Here is a 19,661-nt window from a genome sequence, read left to right on the forward strand (position 1 = left end):
ATTGATATGGAACATAAATATTCTGATATACCTGCTGAACCAGTATGTTGCCTCCGTTGAGTATAGAGATGCCCAGCTTCAAGGTAAAGGTCACCATGGGCCCAAGCGTACCTAAAGAGGATAATCAGGGATCATACTGTGTGTATGTGTGTGTGTGTGTGTGTGTGTGTGTGTGTGTGTGTGTTGCTGTGTGTGTAATTACCTTTGCTGGCGCTAATCATCTGTAACACCATCTCAGCAGCTCCTCTGTCATGCAGTCTGGCCTGCTGGTACAGAGTCTTCTGTTTCTCCATCTCTTTTTCCTAACAGGTCAACAAACACCATGTAAACACACACCATGTAATCAAACACAGCTCCTTACAAAACCATTGAAACTAGTCAAATCTAATATCTCGATGAGAGGTCCAAAACACCTCAAACGTTTTCTCTTTTCCTTCTTCATCTTCTTCTTCTTCATCTTCTGCACAACTCTAAAGACAAAAGCTTTGATAGTCAGATCTCTGTTGACCTCTACATGATACTGAAGACATGTATTCAAAAGCAGATTCATATAGGCTTTGTACCTTTGCCATCATGTCTGCATATGCAATATACAAAGGATCCTCTTCCAAAGAACTGAATGGAAAAGCAGGATAAACATGTGTGAATGAACCTTACATAACTAAACAAATATACTCCATAATAAACACATCTCTCAGGTGCATGACTAAGAATAAATGTGACACAATTACTTGTGCTCGAGGGCCTCTCCCTGTGTGGGGAGAAATGCTGCAGTGTTTTAGTTCAATGCGACAGTTTATTAGCCAAGGGATACACCGGCAATATTACATAGCACAGATGGAGCAAGCAGCATGATGCCAGGTGTGTGTGTGTGTGTGTGTTTACCTCCGCTCAGTGAGCGCATTGTGACTGAAATGCAGGATGAGCTGATGAAGAGGGTCTGGTTGCATCTCTGCCTCCTCCTCTTCCTCCTCCTCCACCTTCAGTTGGGTCTTCTGCACAAACACCCAGCCACACATCAGAGTACCACCCTACCCTAAGACCCAATCATCTGTCATTACAGAAGTGCCCTTTACCCCCTGAGACTGACAAAATGTGCCTATACTGAGTTGATACACATTTTAAAGATCACAATAACTTTACTTTGAATTAGTGAAATTGCAAAAACTAAAAATTACACTGCAACACGCTTCAGGAATAATGATTATCAAGGCCAATCTACTGGGCAAAAACTGGTTGAATCAACATTGTTTCCACGTCATTTCAACACCAAAAATATATGTGATGACATTGAATCAACATGGAAAACTGATTGGATTTGCAAAAAGTAAGGTCTTTTTTCTATGGTCTTTTTTTTCACCCAACCTTTAACCTTTAACCTAAATGACATTGTGAATTTTTTGTTGATTGCATGTTGACAACTCAACAAAATGTGAATCAAAACTAGACGTTGAACTCACGTCTGTGCCCCGTGGAAAGGTATCAAGCAGAAATATGGATAAGTTACTATCCATATGCAGTTACCATTGCCATTATATAAAACAGTCTCCTCTGTACATCACTCACCTTAGAGACAACAAGGTGTACTTGATCAACAGAAGCACATTGAAATTAAAGATGCAGAATGTGCAGTCAAACCCTGTCCCACCATGTTGCTTCATTACTAATGTGATGACCTATTGAATCACAGACTGAAAGCATTCCGGGTATGACACGCCACTCACCAGCAGACCATGCAGGCCCACACACAGGGACATACACATAGTACATTTAGATGGTACAGCAGTATCAAGGTTAGCGGTGTGAAGGTGTGTGTTCAGTAGAGATAAAGGGAGGAAGATGAAAGTTAAGCATGACTCTCCATGAGCCTGATCCATACTCTATAATACTTTATACTCGTCTACCACTTTATCCCTGAGCACCACAGATACTCCCCCAATGAACAGAGGCCACCGGGAAAGGATGGGGCAAAAATAGTGGTAGAGGGAATACTATTCCACATGGTCATCGCTTTTCGGATGTAGCCACTTTCCCTACATTTTAAATCTACCATATTTGTAAAAAGGCTTATAAAGTGTTATAGAGTGTTTATAACCATTTTTCTTCATTGCAGTTTTGATAAATGTTGCAGGTTCTTACACAGGACGGCATGGGGTTTTGAAGAATTTCAGAGATATCTAGAATCAAAGTTGTAAAGAAAGCAACCCTTACAGGGACAGTATATCTTAATTCTTTGATTACAACAAATTCCTCAAACGACATGACTATGACACTATACTTTGTCCATGCTGCAACAGAAAATTTATGAAGGACACCACACCTTCCATAAATTTCACCAGTAAGCCGTAGCATCGTGGTTGGATGCTCTCTTACCCCTGTAGGAAGGGAAACAGCTCTAGAAACGGTACAGTTACAGTACAGTACAGCCGGCACTGACATCCAGGGTGATGTCATGCGTGCCCGCGTAGGCGTTTCAGTTTGCAAGGGACAGAGCCACACAGAGCCAGGGGCAGAACATGGATGATTGGCAGAACCCCTGCGGCACTTGGCGGGCATTGTACTGGCGAAGCGTTCGTGTTGTAGCGCGGCCAGGTGAGGACGGAGAAAAGAGACTAGCCCCACAGAGAGAGCACAAAGAGAGGGCTGGGCACTGGGGTGGACAGGTACAGTACTTACTGCCAGGTCCTGCACTAGCTTCTCTTCAAAAGAGTACGTCTCTGTTTCTATCCATATTCTCTGATAGCCCAGGAGGAAGAGGTTAATAGAGCGATGCCTGGGGGGGGGAGAGGGAGATTAGGAGGGTTAGCAGGGTGGACCAGGAGGAAGAGGAGAGGAGGGGGGTATAACGTTAACAACGGTTAATACGGGTTAGTATAGGGCAGGGCTTCCCAAACTCTGTCCTGCTTCCCCCCCCTCCCCTAGGTGCACATTATGGTTTTTACCCAAGGAGCACACAGCTGATTCAAATAACCAACTCATCATCAAGTTTGGATTATTTTAATCAGCTGTGTAATGCTATGGCAAAAAACATAAAGTGCACCCATGGGGGGCCCCAGGACCGAGTTTGGGAAACCCTGTTATAGGGCACTGACAAATCCAACTGGTCACCATTGAGAAACACCTTGGAAGTTTGAACTGTACCCCCCCATTTCATAACCCTTTCATGTATACCCCAGTAAAAATGATCACAGGATATATTTATTCTAGCAAAATCTACAGTACACTGTAATGATTAAAGCTAAATAAAATATATGGTATATAAATTACAGCGACATCGGTACAGAAACCTATAACTTAGAAGAAAAAGCATTTGGTCAGAGTGAATATTTTAGTGATGAGTGTAGCTTTATAATAGGCAGACCAGTCAGAAAGCCAGTGGGATCACAGTATGAGAGTTATAGTTATAGTACAAACCATGGCTGGGAGGAGGGGGGAGGAACAGGAGGTCACAAACGTTGTCTGAACATTACATTACCGTTAGCATGGAGAGCAGACTGTCATAGTCTGTGTTCTCATGCATTTTTTCGAGCCAATAGCGTCGGTAGGCATTCAGGAAGTAATTATTACTTTTGTGCCTGAGGGGAGGTACAGTATAGTCATTCAGGAGAGAACAGAGAGAGGGTAAAGTAGCAGAGACAGAGTAGTGGATATATTGTAAAAGGTTGGTAAGCCACTGTCACAAAGTGTACAGAGCGAGTTATGTGATAGTATTAGAGGTGGAAAGGAAAAGTAGACTGACATTGCATCAAATGTCCTTAACATTTCTAGCTCTAACCTGACTCAAAAGGCCAGTGCTTACTGATTACTCAACAATATGATGCAATGTCACATTCTCCAAAACATTCTCCAAACAACAACAATAACTAATCATTTGGTGACGAGGAGAGACATGAGAGCACACATTAAAGATGGCCGCCCCCAGGTCGGGCTCTCAATTGTTTTCCTCCCCACTGTCTCTCCTCCTGAGTCTCTGTGATTGAGTTACAGTGCAGCAGGGCATGAAATTGCTTGTGTCCTTTTCTATTCCTTGATAACTGCCTGAGGCGAGACATTTGTTCGTACAGATTAGGGGAGGGACGCTTCATATTAATACAGGGTCAGAGCCCAGGAAAGAGGGGTGAGACTCATGAGGCATAGAGAAAGAAATAGTGCAGGGTTGGAAATGAGAGAGAATGCTAAACTTAACACAGCCTGCTGTCTCCCAATAGTGACATCAGCAGCTGGGGTATTCTATTGTAATATTTGACGATTATATTGTAATATTTATGTTTGTAAAGGACTGACTACACAACATGTAGATGGTTGTGTGATACCTGGGCAGATTGTAGAGAGGAGCCATGCGGAAACAGGCCACCACCGCACGCTTTCTCTGCTTGGACAGCAGCTTCTGCCACACACACTTCTTAGACCTCAACGGCTGTTCCACCTACATTGAATAAATGAAGACAAAATATGTAAGTTGTAATACAACATACGAAACAGGGTGCATGGTTTGGGTCACAAATGTGACTATTATCAAGTTGAGTAAAGATCACAGAAGCAGGACATAAAGCATCCAGGATATAGATCACAGCTTAAGGATCTGTAACATGGATATAAGGGGCCCGGATAGAGAAGTGGATGTAGGCAGCAAGGGGGATGCATGGTGCAGCCAGCCACTGACCTGCTCCAGATGGAAGACTGCAGCCGATATGCTCTGGACTCTGAACACTGTCCTCTCAGGGTCTGGAGGCCCCTCGTTCTTCACCATCACATCCTTATACAGGTTCAGCTGCCACCTCACTGCAGGGTCGTCTGACTGGGAGTGGGTTAGTACAGTGTAGGAGTTAGAAAACATCACAGATTTTTGGTAGAGTTGCTAGTTTTATGGATTACAATAATGCCATAATATACAGCTCACCTTTTCTTGAAGGTGCAAATTTTGCCGCACATGTTCCTTCACTTCATCATCTGTGTCCTTCTGTTGAGCAAAACATGAAAACAATTAGATACACCGTCATCAGGTAGTGTGTGGCCAGTGATACCTGATCCTCAATCAGCATGGGTTCATGTGGGCTAGGATGGCCCTCTCACCAGGAGGTAACGTGTCTTGGCCAGGGAGATGAGCTCCTGGTCCCCGGGGGTGCACATGTTGAGTCCCATGGGCAGCATCTTCTTCAGGGCAGCAACGATCAGGGAGGTCTGGATGGAGTAGAACTCTCCTCGCTTCCTCTTATGCTTCCTCTCCTGGTCCTGACCCCCTGACTGTTACCAGGACGGAATGACACATTAATACTTTCACCTGGCACTCACTGAAAAATGGCACTCTATTGGCACTCTATTTTCCATATAGTTCACTACTTTTGTCTGCAAGTTGTGCACTGTATAGGGAGCCATTTGGTAATATATCAGATGGGCCACACCCTTTTTATAATAGCCAATGCAGTCACATTCTAAATTGCTACCTTGTTCTAACTGTGCTTATTTCACAGTGGGAGCACAGCAGCTGCACACCGAAGGCTGAATTAAACCTATAGGTAGCAGAGGGAACTAAGGCATTGTTCCATCGCTGGCGGCTGAAAATATTTGCCCATGAAGCATTTCAAATGTAGCTATAACCTGAAAGCAGCATTCGCCCACAGTTTGCCTGTACCCATATGGTGAGGTGTTATAAAAAAGGACTGCGCTGAGAAACACAAATGGAAGAAGCTGGCACACAGAAGACACTCATATTCAACTCAGCAAGAGAGAAAGAAACACCATTAACTGCATGCACACACGCGCGCACACACACGCACGCATGCACACGCACACACACACACACACACCCCTCCGCCCAGTACAGGAGCTGAGTGACACAGGCTGACTACAACGCTCACGTCGCGTTCCCTCACGTTGCAAAATACATTTAGAAATCTAGATTATTCAATTATTGCACCCACACTGCTCGCACGCGTCAACGAGTGTCTGCGTTGACATGGGCTAAAATACAGTGCCTTGCGAAAGTATTCGGCCCCCTTGAGCTTTGCGACCTTTTGCCACATTTCAGGATTCAAACATAAAGATATAAAACTGTATTTTTTTTGTGAAGAATCAACAACAAGTGGGACACAATCATGAAGTGGAACGACATTTATTGGATATTTCAAACTTTTTTAACAAATCAAAAACTGAAAAATTGGGCGTGCAAAATTATTCAGCCCCTTTACTTTCAGTGCAGCAAACTCTCTCCAGAAGTTCAGTGAGGATCTCTGAATGATCCAATGTTGACCTAAATGACTAATGATGATAAATACAATCCACCTGTGTGTAATCAAGTCTCCGTATAAATGCACCTGCACTGTGATAGTCTCAAGAGGTCCGTTAAAAGCGCAGAGAGCATCATGAAGAACAAGGAACACACCAGGCAGGTCCGAGATACTGTTGTGAAGAAGTTTAAAGCCGGATTTGGATACAAAAAGATTTCCCAAGCTTTAAACATCCCAAGGAGCACTGTGCAAGCGACAATATTGAAATGGAAGGAGTATCAGACCACTGCAAATCTACCAAGACCTGGCCGTCCCTCTAAACTTTCAGCTCATACAAGGAGAAGACTGATCAGAGATGCAGCCAAGAGGCCCATGATCACTCTGGATGAACTGCAGAGATCTACAGCGGAGGTGGGAGACTCTGTCCATAGGACAACAATCAGTCATGTATTGCACAAATCTGGCCTTTATGGAAGAGTGGCAAGAACAAAGCCATTTCTTAAAGATATCCATAAAAAGTGTCGTTTAAAGTTTGCCACAAGCCACCTGGGAGACACACCAAACATGTGGAAGAAGGTGCTCTGGTCAGATGAAACCAAAATTGAACTTTTTGGCAACAATGCAAAACGTTATGTTTGGCGTAAAAGCAACACAGCTCATCACCCTGAACACACCATCCCCACTGTCAAACATGGTGGTGGCAGCATCATGGTTTGGGCCTGCTTTTCTTCAGCAGGGACAGGGAAGATGGTTAAAATTGATGGGAAGATGGATGGAGCCAAATACAGGACAATTCTGGAAGAAAACCTGATGGAGTCTGCAAAAGACCTGAGACTGGGACGGAGATTTGTCTTCCAACAAGACAATGATCCAAAACATAAAGCAAAATCTACAATGGAATGGTTCAAAAATAAACATATCCAGGTGTTAGAATGGCCAAGTCAAAGTCCAGACCTGAATCCAATCGAGAATCTGTGGAAAGAACTGAAAACTGCTGTTCACAAATGCTCTCCATCCAACCTCACTGAGCTCGAGCTGTTTTGCAAGGAGGAATGGGAAAAAATGTCAGTTTCTCGATGTGCAAAACTGATAGAGACATACCCCAAGCGACTTACAGCTGTAATCGCAGCAAAAGGTGGCGCTACAAAGTATTAACTTAAGGGGGCTGAATAATTTTGCACGCCCAATTTTTCAGTTTTTGATTTGTTAAAAAAGTTTGAAATATCCAATAAATGTCGTTCAGCTTCATGATTGTGTCCCACTTGTTGTTGATTCTTCACAAAAAAATACAGTTTTATATCTTTATGTTTGAAGCCTGAAATGTGGCAAAAGGTCGCAAAGTTCAAGGGGGCCGAATACTTTCGCAAGGCACTGTAGAAGTCAGTTCTGACGCAGATCGCGCTGCAAGTCCTGCCTCTCCCATCTCCTCATTGGTTTATAGAAGCAGGTACCCACGTGCCATCTCTTCATTGGTTATACCCACGTGGGTGACTGAAAGACGAACGAGGTCGGTGGCGGTAATGCACCTAATTTATGAAAGTTGCCAATCGCAATATATATTCAAGAGAATAAAAAGCCTAGAAGGAGGAAAGATGACTAGAAAAGATTCAATTGATTGTTTGTGTGGATTAATTGTCGGAGTAGAACACCTTGTGCATTTCAGGTAAAATAACAACTCAATGTATATATACACCAGGACCAATTAGCTAGCAACAGCAAGGTAGCAAAATAGGACAAATTAGCTAGTAAATGCAATTTAGCTAGCAAAATCGCCATAAAGTTTTAATGCTTTTTGACCTGTCCCCAAATTAATGGTTCAGAGTTTGTTTTGATATTTTAACCTGCTTGTTGTGATCGCGTTTGGTGTGGGGGGACAAAATAAATGTATGCACGATGAAGCACGTGCGCAGCTGGTTTGGGTTCCGTGTAATAGAGACAGCCAGTGGGAGGTAGGTGCCACACACACCAGCGCAGGATATCCATCACCCAGAAACACCAGTGACGTGATCATGTTATTTGTCATGGGCGTGTTGACTTTCAATAACAGAGCTGGGACATGTTCAGCCCATAAGGGAATGAGAAACGCTCGTTATGATGACAAGCAGGGCTGATGAAGGAGGGGCGATAATGTGTAATGTGTTAACAGCAAGGCAGGGCAGACTATTGTGGTCCCGTGTGGCTCAGTTGGTAGAGCAAGCAGACAGGATTTAAAAAATAAAACTATCAACAAATCTATTCCCTGTACCTGAGGAGGTGACATGGCTTCTGTTTGTGAGGGAATATTAGTTGTGTTGTTTGGCCACGGGGGTTGCTGAAGCAGGGAGAGAGAAAGAGCTGAATCTGCAGAATGGAGCCCAGTAACAAGGCTCAGCTGGAATGTGCTGACAGATAGCAGCAGGAGGTTGGACTGAGGTTAGCTGGGTTAGGATGTGAACATACATGACCACAGGGGTTGCAGAGTGCTCCAAGTTATAGTCGTAGAGCACTCCAGCAGTGGGAATATGTTGTAATGTTTTGCAGGGGTGCATTTATGTCCCCTCCAGTTTAATCATTGGAATGTGATACAAAAGGAGGCAATAGTGTGCTTTAGGATCTTGCAGATGCCTCCAAGCGGTCAGGTAGGCTGAGGGAGGGTTTTTTTCCGACTGGATAAACTTCTAAAAGCAAAGTTGCACCCCTGCTGTTTTGTCTGTCTCAGAAAGCAGACACATTTGAATAATCCCTACCTTTGACATCTTCGTCTTGCTATCACCAGTCAGGAAAGACAGGTTGTTGATTTCATTCTGAACCACAAAGTTCTGCTCTTCCCTTTTGAAGTTCTGAGGAAAGAACAATACCAATGTACATGATGAAGACACCTTCTGCTTTGCTCATTTCTCAATCTAAAATGTCCTATCTATTTAATCGCTAGTTTGTCCATTGTTGATAAGGAGAAATCGTACATGTGATTTGCACCAGAGGATGAAGATCTCAGCCACCATTCTGAAGAGTTCATTGGAGTCAGCGTCTGGTTCTTTCAGCCACCTGGACCTGCAGGAGAAAGGAGAGAGAAGAGATGATTATTATATATAAAATACACTCATCAGCCAGTACCCGGTCCGGTGCGACCCCCCCCCCCCATTGCCTCCAGAACAGCCTGAATGTTTCGGGCATGGATTCCACAGGGATGTTGGTCCATGCTGAGGCGATGGCATCACACCGTTTCTGCAGATTGGACGGCGGTACACCACCGCCACCAGCCTGTATCGTTGACACCAGGCAGGATGGGTCCATGGACCTTGCCTATGCCAAATCTTGACTCTGCCATCAGCATGCATGATGCAACAGGAACCGGGATTCGTTGGACCAGGTGATGTTTTTCCACTACTCAATTGTCAAGTGTTGGTGATCGCGCACCCACTTGAGCCGCTTCTTGTTTTTAGCTGATAGGAGTGGAACTCGGTGTGGTCATCTGCTGCAATAGCTCATCCGTGACAAGGATTGACGAGTTGTGTCGTTCTGCACACCACTGCGCCGTTATTTGTCTGTTTGTGGCCATCTTACACGATTCTTGTCATTCTCCTTTGAGCTGTTCTCGCCCACAGGACAGCCGCTGACTGGAAGCTTGTTGTTTGTCACACTGTTCTCTGGAAACCCTAGACACTGTCGTGTGTGAAAAGCTCAGGAGGGGGGCCGTTTTGCCCATTCTAACATACTTTTCCCAACCTACATTGTGAATGTTTAAATTATGTATTCAATATAGACAAGAAAAATAGAATAATTTGTGTGTTATTAGTTTAAGCACACTATTGTTGTGACTTAGATGAAGATCAGCTCAAATTTGATGTCAATTTATGCAGTAATCCAGGTAATGCCAAAGGGTTCACATACTTTTTCTTGCCACTGTACGTACACACACAATCAGTCAAAAGTTTGGACACAGCTACTCATTCAAGGGTTTTTCTTTATTCTACATTGTAGAATAATAGTGAAGACATTAAAACTATGAAATAACACGTATGGAATCACGTAGTAACCGAAAAAGTGTTAAACAAATCAAAATCTATTTTATATTTGAGATTCTTCAAAGTAGCCACCCTTTGCCTTGATGACAGCTTTGCACACTCTTGGCATTCTCTCAACCAGCTTCACCTGGTATGCATTTCCAACAGTCTTGAAGGAGTTCCCACATATGATTAACACTTGTTGGCTGCTTTTCCTTTACTCTGCAGCCTAACTCATTCCAAACCATCTCAATTGGGTTGAGGTCAGGTGATTGTGGAGACCAGGTTATCTGATGCAGTACTCAATCACTCTCCTTCCTGGAGGTGTTGGATCATTGTCCTGTTAAAAAAAACAAATGAGTCCCACTAAGCGCAAACCAGATGGGATGGCGTATCGCTGCAGAATGCTGTGGTAGCCGTGCTGGTTAAGTGTGCCTTGAACTCTAAATAAATCACTGACGGTGTCAACAGCAAAGCACCCCCACACCATCACACCTCTTCAATGCTTCACGGTGGGAACCACACATGCGGAGATCATCTGTTCATTTGTGTTGTGATGTGGTTGTGTTGTGGTTTCTTTGCAGCAATTCGACCATGAAGGCCTGATTCACGCAGGTCTCCTCTGAACAGTTGATGTTGAGATGTGTCTTTTACTTGAACTCTGAAGCATTTATTTGGACTGCAATTTCTGAAGCTGGTAACTCTAATGAACATATCCTTTGCAGCAGAGGTAACTCTGGGTCTTCCTTTCCTGTGGCAGTCCTCAGGAGAGCCAGTTTCATCATAGCGCTTGATGGTTTTTGCAACTGCACTTGAAAGTTCTTGAAATGTTCCGGATTGACTGACAGTCATGTCTTAAAGTAATGATGGACTGTCGTTTCTCGTTGCTTATTTGAGATGTTCTTGCTATAATATGGATGTGATCTTTTACCAAATAGGGCTATCTTCTGTACACCACCCCTACCTTGTTACAACACAACTGATTGGCTCAAATGCATTACGAAATAAATAAATTGCCCAAATTAGCTTTAAAAAAAGGCACACCTGTTAATTGAAATACATTCCAGGTGACTACCTCATGAAGCTGGTTGAGAGAATGCCAAGTGTGTGCAAAGCTGTCATCAAGGCAAAGGGTGGCTACTTTGAAGAATCGCAAATCTATTTAGATTTTTCAAAACACTTTTTTGTACTACATGATTCCATATGTGTCATTTCATAGTTTTGATGTCTTCACTATTATTCTACAATGTAGAAAATAGTAAAAATAAAGAAACTCTTGAATGAGTAGGTGTGTCCAAACTTTTGACTGGTACTGAATATGTATATAATACATTATAAGAGATGAACAAACATCCATATAATATCCTCTGCTCCACAGCCTTGCCCCCAAACCAGTGTAGTCTTGAATTACAATAGGTCCTAGGGTAATGATGAAACACACCACATCATCTCATTTCACTCCACTGTAAAACAACTCAATTAGCAGGCTCACCTGTTATTGTCAACGTAATGGATGAGCATCGGGTAGAAGGCGTAGAGGTCTCTGCAGAGCACAGCGAACTCATCCAGGATGAGGAGCTCAGCCTCCTGGGTGTCTCCCTTACTGTCAGCCTTCAGTAGCTCCTCCTCCGTCACCACCTTCACGGTCTTCTTCTTCAGCTTCTCCAGCGTAGGCAGGAAGTGACTCTTCAACAGAACAGCCCTGGCCTTACTGATGATGGGCTGGGCATACACTGCGCCCATAGAAGTTATAGTGACAAACACATTGTCAGTTGTTTTTCTTAGAAATTAAAAATAAAACAATACAAAAGCACTCTTGCTAGGAATGCAAAAGACAATCTTTTGTCAGGCTATGGATCATCTGATCAGTACTGTATACAAATATGCAAATAGGTTTTCCCTCAAAAGCAGTATGTTTCCTAAAGCTCTAACCCACTGTGACCGACTGCTGTACACTCCCACACAGTAATGCAACCCAACTAACCTGCGATCCTCTTCATCCAGGAGGCCTCGTCGATGCCCAGGTTGCTGTTGAGGATCTTCAGGATGTTTCCCAGGATGAGGCTGAGGTGTTCTGAGGTGACGGTGGTGGAAAACACACTGTGCGGAGATGCCTGGTTCTCTGGGCCCTTCTCCCACCAGTAGGACAGGTAGTTACACAGCATGGGCAGCACCACCTCGATGACGTGGGGCATCTCTGTGTAGCGCGCCCCAGACTCAGACATGTCGTTGATGTCCTTCATCAGGACGTCTAGACGAGGCATCTCCGGACACATCTCCTCCACCGCGTCTGGCATGCCTAGGACTACACAAACACAACACAAACATAACCACAACACAACACAAATGATAAGCAAACAACCATTTAATGCAGTGTTAGGGTATACAGCATCATAATAGTGTGGAACTCACTGGCACGTTCGCGGGCAGTCTTGGTGTTGAACACAGAGCAGGGGTTGTGTTTGTTGAGCAGTGGCTCCAGGAAGGCCACAGGCATGGCGCCTGCCAGGGTGGCCAGACACTCCCCCAGGGCCGGCAGCTGCCTGCAGGGGAGAAGAAGAGACAGACACAGATCACAGCTTTATACTATCTGTGATGTGATAGCATTCTCATATCATTATGTAAATAATACTACCTTTCCACATAGATGTTTTTTCCAGTCCCGAGTGCATACAGGCTGGTCAGGATACGATAGCATGACACTTGGACATCGTCCACTGAAAACACAAAGCAGAAAGCGTGCTTACATTGATATGCACAGCGTCAGCGACATGATTTAAAACGCAGTGCTCCACTCCTCCCATCTCCTACAGCTACAGGTCTTGCTGTGGTCACTCACAGAGCAGGTCCACTCCAAAGTGGTGCTGGGTGATGTGTTCAAACAGGGCAGTCAGGATGGGCAGTAGTGCCACCGTGGTGTAGTTAATGTTCTGGGACACGCCCTTCATCTGGGAGCGGGAGTGGGTGAACTTCCCCAACTTCAGGTTCTCAAAGGTCTTCTCCAGGTCCTCCGCTGCGTTCTCAAAGAATGTCCTTAACCCCGCCTTCACCAGCTCTGAGCCAGACTTCATCACCGTCCTGTCGGAGGGAAGGGGTTAATAATGATGGAGGAGTGTGTAGTCTGTCATTGTTGCCATTTTTGCACACAATAACCACATAATGTCCCCATGTGGGATATTAAAGTTATCATTTTTGAGAACAATCATTTCCGTATGATTGAAGAGTTCCCAAAGGACAGCTTCATTTTCGTAGAGAAGAGCCAGCTATACTACAGAGAGATCCCAAGGGACTGTGATTTGAGCTCCCATCTGACCTTGAATATTTACAGTGCATGATTTATACAGTAAATTATGTAAATATCTAGATTCAAGGGAAGGTTGTCAGTGTAGGTATGTGCAGAAATATTACACCCCCCCCCCCAAAAAAAACAACAGTTTGATACATTAAGCAGATTAGATTAGTCAATATTTTGTTAAGTATATTGTGACTTGTCGTAATGTTTTTTTGATTCTGTGTTGAATCTCCCAAAGGGAGGGAGGTGAAAGACAAAGCCTATGGGCAGGCACAGTACCATAACTACATCCTCAGTATAAACATCATGTTTAATGCATTGCTATTTTAACCTCAGTTTTTAGAACTGTTGCCTGAAACCACACATTGGTTCTGAAGAACACTAGGAGCCCAGAGCTAGCTACAGTACATGCTGTCTATGCATGCTAAGTGTACTTGTATAAATACCAGTGGGAGTTTTTTCTTTAATGTCAATGATTCCAAGATGGCATGAATAACACAAACTGGTGAGAATAAACATGGTGTAATGTAAGTAATGTAATGTTGTATAGGTTAGACATGAGGTGGCCTCTTTTCCAATGACATGTGCTGTAAAATTGCTACGTAACAGATCTCTTTCAAACCTTTGAACTCATTTCAAACTCTGTGGACGTATATTGTGACGTAGGACTATAGGACTGAGCTCCACCCACCTGGTGTCCAGTGTGTGGGCCAGGATGTGGAGACAGCTCACCATGGTGGTGGAGTCACTCCCTACAGGAGAGCACAGTACAGCGATGTGCACACATATCACACACTAAGTCATTCATGAAAGCAATTTAAAAAAGCGCCGAATCAGCTCCTTACCGAAGAGGGAAATCCTGTGTCTGACAAGTGCTGCCAGTTTACAGAACAGGCTGGAAAAAAAGAGAACGAGAGAAAGAACGAAAGCAGGGAGGTTAAAGTAAAGGGTAAGAGGAGGAAAAGATGACAAGATGAAGGGAGTAAAGAGAAGAGTAGGTAAGTAGCATACACAGGTAGTGAGAAAGTGTAACTCGCTGCAGGGTGGTGAGATGGTAGTGTACCGACCTGGTGACCATCTCCTTCTCCTTATTAGATGCATAGCCACTGCTGCTCAGGTTCTTACTGGGAGAAGACAGGAAGTAGAGACAGTGGTTCTTGAAGTACTGGTCTATCAGAGGGAGGAGCACCTTAAGGCAAAAAAAATACAATTTAGGAGATGTGTGACAATCTTTGTGCAATCTCATCTACTGAATTTAAATGTTCATTTGTTTCACAGATTCACAATATTCTCACTTTGGCGAAAAACTTGATTTCTTGCTCATGAGGTGACTTGTCTGTCTTACCACTGGTAGCCATGGCCTCTGAAATGGCAAGGTCAAAGGTCAATAAAGAGAAGACTGAGGCAGCATGGTCCATAACAGAGAAAAGGTAGAGGATCATTCAAAGACATGGATATGAACGTTAAGCAGGCTCTTACCAAGGTGGGCAATGAACTCCTGGGCTGAGTTCACATACTTGAGGAGCTTCTTGAGGAACTTGTAGGCAAACCTCTTCTCCATGGAGGAAGAGTCCTGCTCCATGTCCTTCAGACCTCTACAACACAGAAGGAAGGGAATGATGAAGTGTAATTCTGTCACACCAACGCACATCAATGTCTTCGGTCTTGACTGAAGGTGTCGTTAGTTTTCACACCCACACACACATGCACCCACTCACGCACTCACTAACCTGGTGATAGCATAGCCGTTGATCTGTAGGAAGCGGAACAGGCCCTGGGCCTTCTCTTTGTCCCGGGCCTTCTCTTTGGCAGTCAAGGTGTCATAGGGCACTAGCAGAGGGTGAGTTGCCCCACCTGGAACCACAAATAACAACACTGAAACAAAGAGAACCAATAAATCTCACATTTACTCTGACTACATTCCTCTGGCTCCTCCATCTCACAGTGATTGAAGAGTATTATAGAATCACCTCTAATTCCAAGGTCATTCTTTTTCTTCTTAGCCCAGATGTTGTGATAATTCTCAGCCACGACCTCCATCATGCCCTTGATCCAAAGAGCAAAGAGAACATCTGTTAAATAACATATCCACAGCCTAGTCATAAACAAAATAGTTATTAACAGCTACAAATTAACAACTGTGAGGTTCACTCACCTGTAACTCTCTAGACAGAACCACATTGCTGGTGTCTATTGGTGTTGGGTTGAAACCGTTACCCTGCCAAAATACAACATGAAAAACGAGTTAGAAGTCGAAAGAAACATTGAACATCCGACTCAGCACTCCTGGTATATACAGCACTAGGAGGCCATCAGACTGAGTACCTGAGAGGAGGACTGGGAGATCTTCCGCATCTTCTCACTCTCCCGTAGGGACATGGTCTCTCCATCCTTGGTCCTGTCAATGTTCCAGCCCATAGCCAGCATGCTCTTCAGAGTCTCCCTCACCGGCAACCTGTGGATCTCCTTCTCCTGAGGACCACAGGAGTTAACACAGCACACAGACACGGATACACACACCAAGAGTTAACAATCAGTTAGGACACTAGTGCTCACATTAGTGCATGCTGTAGTTCAAATTCAAACCCTATGCTGTGTAATGCTGCAATGAACTACACCTTCTCTGTAAGGCCTTTGTAGGTCCTGAGCTGAGGGTGAGTCTTGGCCTTCTCATCTATACAGTCTCCGTACTTCCATCCCAACATCACCTGAAGTGCAGAGACAAGTATGACCCTTCTACAGAGCTGATATTACATTTTACCAGCTAGTTGTTCAACCCAAATAAAAACAAATAGAGTGAGCAACCCTGAAACAAGCCTCATAGTATTTCTCCAAGAGCGTACTGAAAAGCCTTTATAAAATACAGTGCCAAAGCATTTTATTCTTAATCTTTACGCCCTGCAATAAAGAATTGATTCCTGGTGTCATTTTGCAGCATCAAATACACGTTACCCTGGCAGAGGAGCTCTCATCTTTGGCCTACCTTCTCTGCTGACCATTTGTCATGGGAATGCTCAGCATATTTGTTGGCAACATTTTCCAGTTTCTCTGGAAGAGATATGCTGTAAAAACAGAGTAAAAATTACTCACTGCAGGTATAAATCTGGAGCATCCAAAATAATACACACTGGAATAAAGCATATGCAAATGCAGAGTCAAAGTATATAAAATCACTGCACATTACATCAAATAAATTGTGTGCATAATTTTAAAGTGGCTCCTATAAAAAGCTATTCAATTACAAGTCAGAGTAGTATCACTTTAATTAAATTGTCCTTAATTTGCTCGGACAGTCACCCTGTACACCCTGTTTCTGATGGCCACTCACTTGGCTGTGCTGATGGGTTTGGGGTCGAAGTTGCCCTGAGCGTCCACAGACGCAGGCTTCTCCAGGGTGGTGCTGATGGTGGAGTCTATGTAGTCAGGTGGTAAGGCCCCAGATATGGCACTCAGACAGGGCATGGCCATCTTAAAGAGATCTGCATCGTACTTCTGCTGGGAGACAGTGTGTGATTAGTTCACTATCAAAGAAAGCTCCACTGAGATCTCAATAAGGCTAATCTAGTGACTAGAGACTGCAGGAATGGCTAGAGGATACAAAAGATGCTTTTAGTGGCGCAGTGGTCTAAGGCACTGCATCTCCGTGCAATAGGTGTCACTACAGTCCCTGGTTTGAATCCAGATTGTATCATATCTGGCTGTGATTGGAGTCCCATAGAGCGGCACACAATTGGCCCAGCGTCATCCGGGTTTGGCCGGGGTAGGCCGAATGTGTTCTTAACTGACTTGCCTAGTTAAATAAAGGTTAAATAAAACATGTAGAAATACAGAGAGCAGATACAGAGATTGATGATGTTCTCAGCCTGGGCTCTCTCTCACCAGCTTCATTTTCATGTGTGCACTCCAAGATGTGCACACATATCCAGACAATTACATCAAAAAGAGGACCATCATGAAATGAATGTTCATATTCAATATCTACTTTGATTTGAAAAATGTAAATGTAAAAGGAAAGGCAATGAGACATTCTTTCAGAGAAAATTCAATCGTATACCAATGCTCACTGTCAGAAACGTGGTACAAGATTACTGAAGGTTATGACCTATTGGCTTGATGATCAAAGCTCAGTACAGCCCTAGCTTGATTGGCTCATTATCAGCCTTTGAAGGCTTAACTAGGAGCCCTGTTGGAGACCTGACGTTCTCCTGGGTGCTGTGTTAGAGGTGACCTCGCTTTACCCTCTGTGAGAGCGAATCCAAGACACCCCAGAAGATCTTCTTTGTGAGGAGCAGTTCCTCGTCTGAGGCCATGCCGTAGCTGCCCCAGCCTGACGGCAGACAGTAGTACTTCCAGCTCTGCTCGTAGTGGTTGGTCAAGAGCTGTGGCGGACACACAGGGTCAAAGGTCAGTCCATTAGACTTAGTGGGAGGATGTATGTACACTCTGCTGTGAGCTACACTGAAGGACTGGCAAACAGACACCTTAGCAACTGGCATACCGAAACACAACACCCTGGCACTGAGCCAAACATCCCACGTAGGATCTCAAGCTGATGTGTGATACGTCATGCAAAATTAGTTCTTACTAGCTCAGCATAAAAACAGACAAGTGCCCCATGTGAGTGGAGACAGAATCAAATGTGTTCAGTCTTCCACAGGCAGGCTGCTATTATTACTACAGTCTCTCTGGAGGGAAAACTCTGACAGAGAGGAGCAGTGAAGTCAACACGGTTCAATTCTTCCAGGCTGCTCTCTGCTCTCCGATGCTCGGCTGTTGTATTAAAAACAGCACAACTGCCAACATCTGCTTAATGCTGGGAACAACATCGTTAATAGGAGAGAGAGACGGAGTGAGAGACAGAGCGGAAGGGGGGGTGGGGGCAAGTGGGCAGACGAAGAGAGAGGTAGAGGGATGGAGAGGACACATACCCTGAGAGGCATCTTGCAGTACTCTGTCAGCAAGGGCACGTCAAAGACCAGGCGGCGCAGGAGCTGCTGCAGCATGGAGGGGCGGAGGTACCTGCAGACAGAGGAGGACCAGGGAGGGAACAGGAGATCAGAGAGACATCATCCAGAATAATACTGCTTCTGTTTATCTTAAGCGTTTCTACGGCCACACAGTGAGCTTATTGCTTCCTAAAGTCCATAGTGGAACACCTTACCTGCAGACAGCCAGCAGACACTCCTCGATAGCATCTCTCTGGGCCTTGGTGAGCGAGCGGCCCTTGGACAGCCTGTAGATGGTGTGTAGCGTGGAGTCGATTAGCGTGGCGTAGTGCTCTGTGCCAGCGAAGTGCGGGGCACAGCGGGTGAGCAGGGGAAGCATGGCAGAGCCAATGTACCTGTTCATGGCCAGAGCTGTCTCTGTGGTGCTGAGTACTTCCTACAGTGGAGGGGTCAGAGGGCACAATAGACCTGTCATCTAGCAGTCATCTCACCACCTAAGCACAACTTCAACTGTTCCACAATCACTATCATTAGGTATGCTCACAGATAAGACTTTCAACTACTGCAAACAGAAGCCAAGTGTGAGGCTAAATCTGCACATTTGTCCTTAGGGAATTGCTGATGAGGAATTAAAACAGCGGAGCAAAGTCTGTGTCCTCCTAGGGCTAGTCATATCTACAGAATACTACTCTCTAATACCAGGCCTGGAAGATGCTTAGCATCTTGCTGCATGGGAATCAAGCAGACTTTTATTTGCTAACTGCTGGATTACGTGGGTAGTTGATCATTAGCGCTTCCTAGTGTGGATCAATGTGCTGCGTGTCTGTATAGGAGTGGGGCGGCTGGTGGCTCAGGGGCTATTCTTGGACTTTATCACATTAACACTGTGCTGGGGCTGGGGTGGAAGGATGTCTCAGAAAAAGATCAAAAACAAGCAGAGCCAGGGATATTCCAGCCCTTGTCTCACCGCCTGCCTGCCCAGGCAATCACCAGGGTCAACCTCTACGAATACTCCAGTCAGCCCACACACACACCAGACTTTTTAGACAATCAGTTTTAAATACACCAACTCCCTCTCACACACAAGCCCTTAAATACACAGCATCCACTCCACTCAACTCCCACATCCTTGAATACCTCAACCCACTTGTCTGGTAAACAAAGAACTAGATGGCAAAACAAACAACTTGATGACTTTGCCAAATATGGTCTC

General features: G+C 44.6%; 1 protein-coding gene across 1 annotated transcript in view; it reads right to left on the reverse strand.

The window, feature by feature from the left end:
- The window catches only part of LOC112256660 (ryanodine receptor 3), a 162,539-nt gene that overhangs the window by 17,586 nt on the left and 125,292 nt on the right, over positions 1–19,661 (reverse strand). The window contains exons 48-79 of the mRNA XM_024430062.2: positions 18,664–18,884; positions 18,431–18,521; positions 17,741–17,881; positions 16,831–16,994; positions 16,486–16,564; positions 16,121–16,210; positions 15,828–15,974; positions 15,658–15,720; positions 15,473–15,548; positions 15,233–15,356; positions 14,982–15,097; positions 14,798–14,865; positions 14,570–14,691; positions 14,348–14,397; positions 14,194–14,254; positions 13,050–13,288; positions 12,846–12,927; positions 12,623–12,753; positions 12,195–12,515; positions 11,703–11,943; positions 9,170–9,257; positions 8,954–9,046; positions 5,074–5,244; positions 4,901–4,960; positions 4,664–4,798; positions 4,314–4,426; positions 2,677–2,773; positions 886–995; positions 564–615; positions 414–470; positions 203–302; positions 32–111 (exon numbers count right to left, since the gene is read on the reverse strand). Of these exons, the coding sequence (XP_024285830.1) occupies positions 32–111; positions 203–302; positions 414–470; positions 564–615; positions 886–995; positions 2,677–2,773; positions 4,314–4,426; positions 4,664–4,798; positions 4,901–4,960; positions 5,074–5,244; positions 8,954–9,046; positions 9,170–9,257; positions 11,703–11,943; positions 12,195–12,515; positions 12,623–12,753; positions 12,846–12,927; positions 13,050–13,288; positions 14,194–14,254; positions 14,348–14,397; positions 14,570–14,691; positions 14,798–14,865; positions 14,982–15,097; positions 15,233–15,356; positions 15,473–15,548; positions 15,658–15,720; positions 15,828–15,974; positions 16,121–16,210; positions 16,486–16,564; positions 16,831–16,994; positions 17,741–17,881; positions 18,431–18,521; positions 18,664–18,884 (3,783 nt within the window). The remainder of the gene's footprint in view (positions 1–31; positions 112–202; positions 303–413; positions 471–563; positions 616–885; positions 996–2,676; positions 2,774–4,313; positions 4,427–4,663; positions 4,799–4,900; positions 4,961–5,073; positions 5,245–8,953; positions 9,047–9,169; positions 9,258–11,702; positions 11,944–12,194; positions 12,516–12,622; positions 12,754–12,845; positions 12,928–13,049; positions 13,289–14,193; positions 14,255–14,347; positions 14,398–14,569; positions 14,692–14,797; positions 14,866–14,981; positions 15,098–15,232; positions 15,357–15,472; positions 15,549–15,657; positions 15,721–15,827; positions 15,975–16,120; positions 16,211–16,485; positions 16,565–16,830; positions 16,995–17,740; positions 17,882–18,430; positions 18,522–18,663; positions 18,885–19,661) is intronic.

Source organism: Oncorhynchus tshawytscha, linkage group LG08, assembly GCF_018296145.1.
Source record: "Oncorhynchus tshawytscha isolate Ot180627B linkage group LG08, Otsh_v2.0, whole genome shotgun sequence".
Classification (NCBI taxonomy): domain Eukaryota; kingdom Metazoa; phylum Chordata; class Actinopteri; order Salmoniformes; family Salmonidae; genus Oncorhynchus; species Oncorhynchus tshawytscha.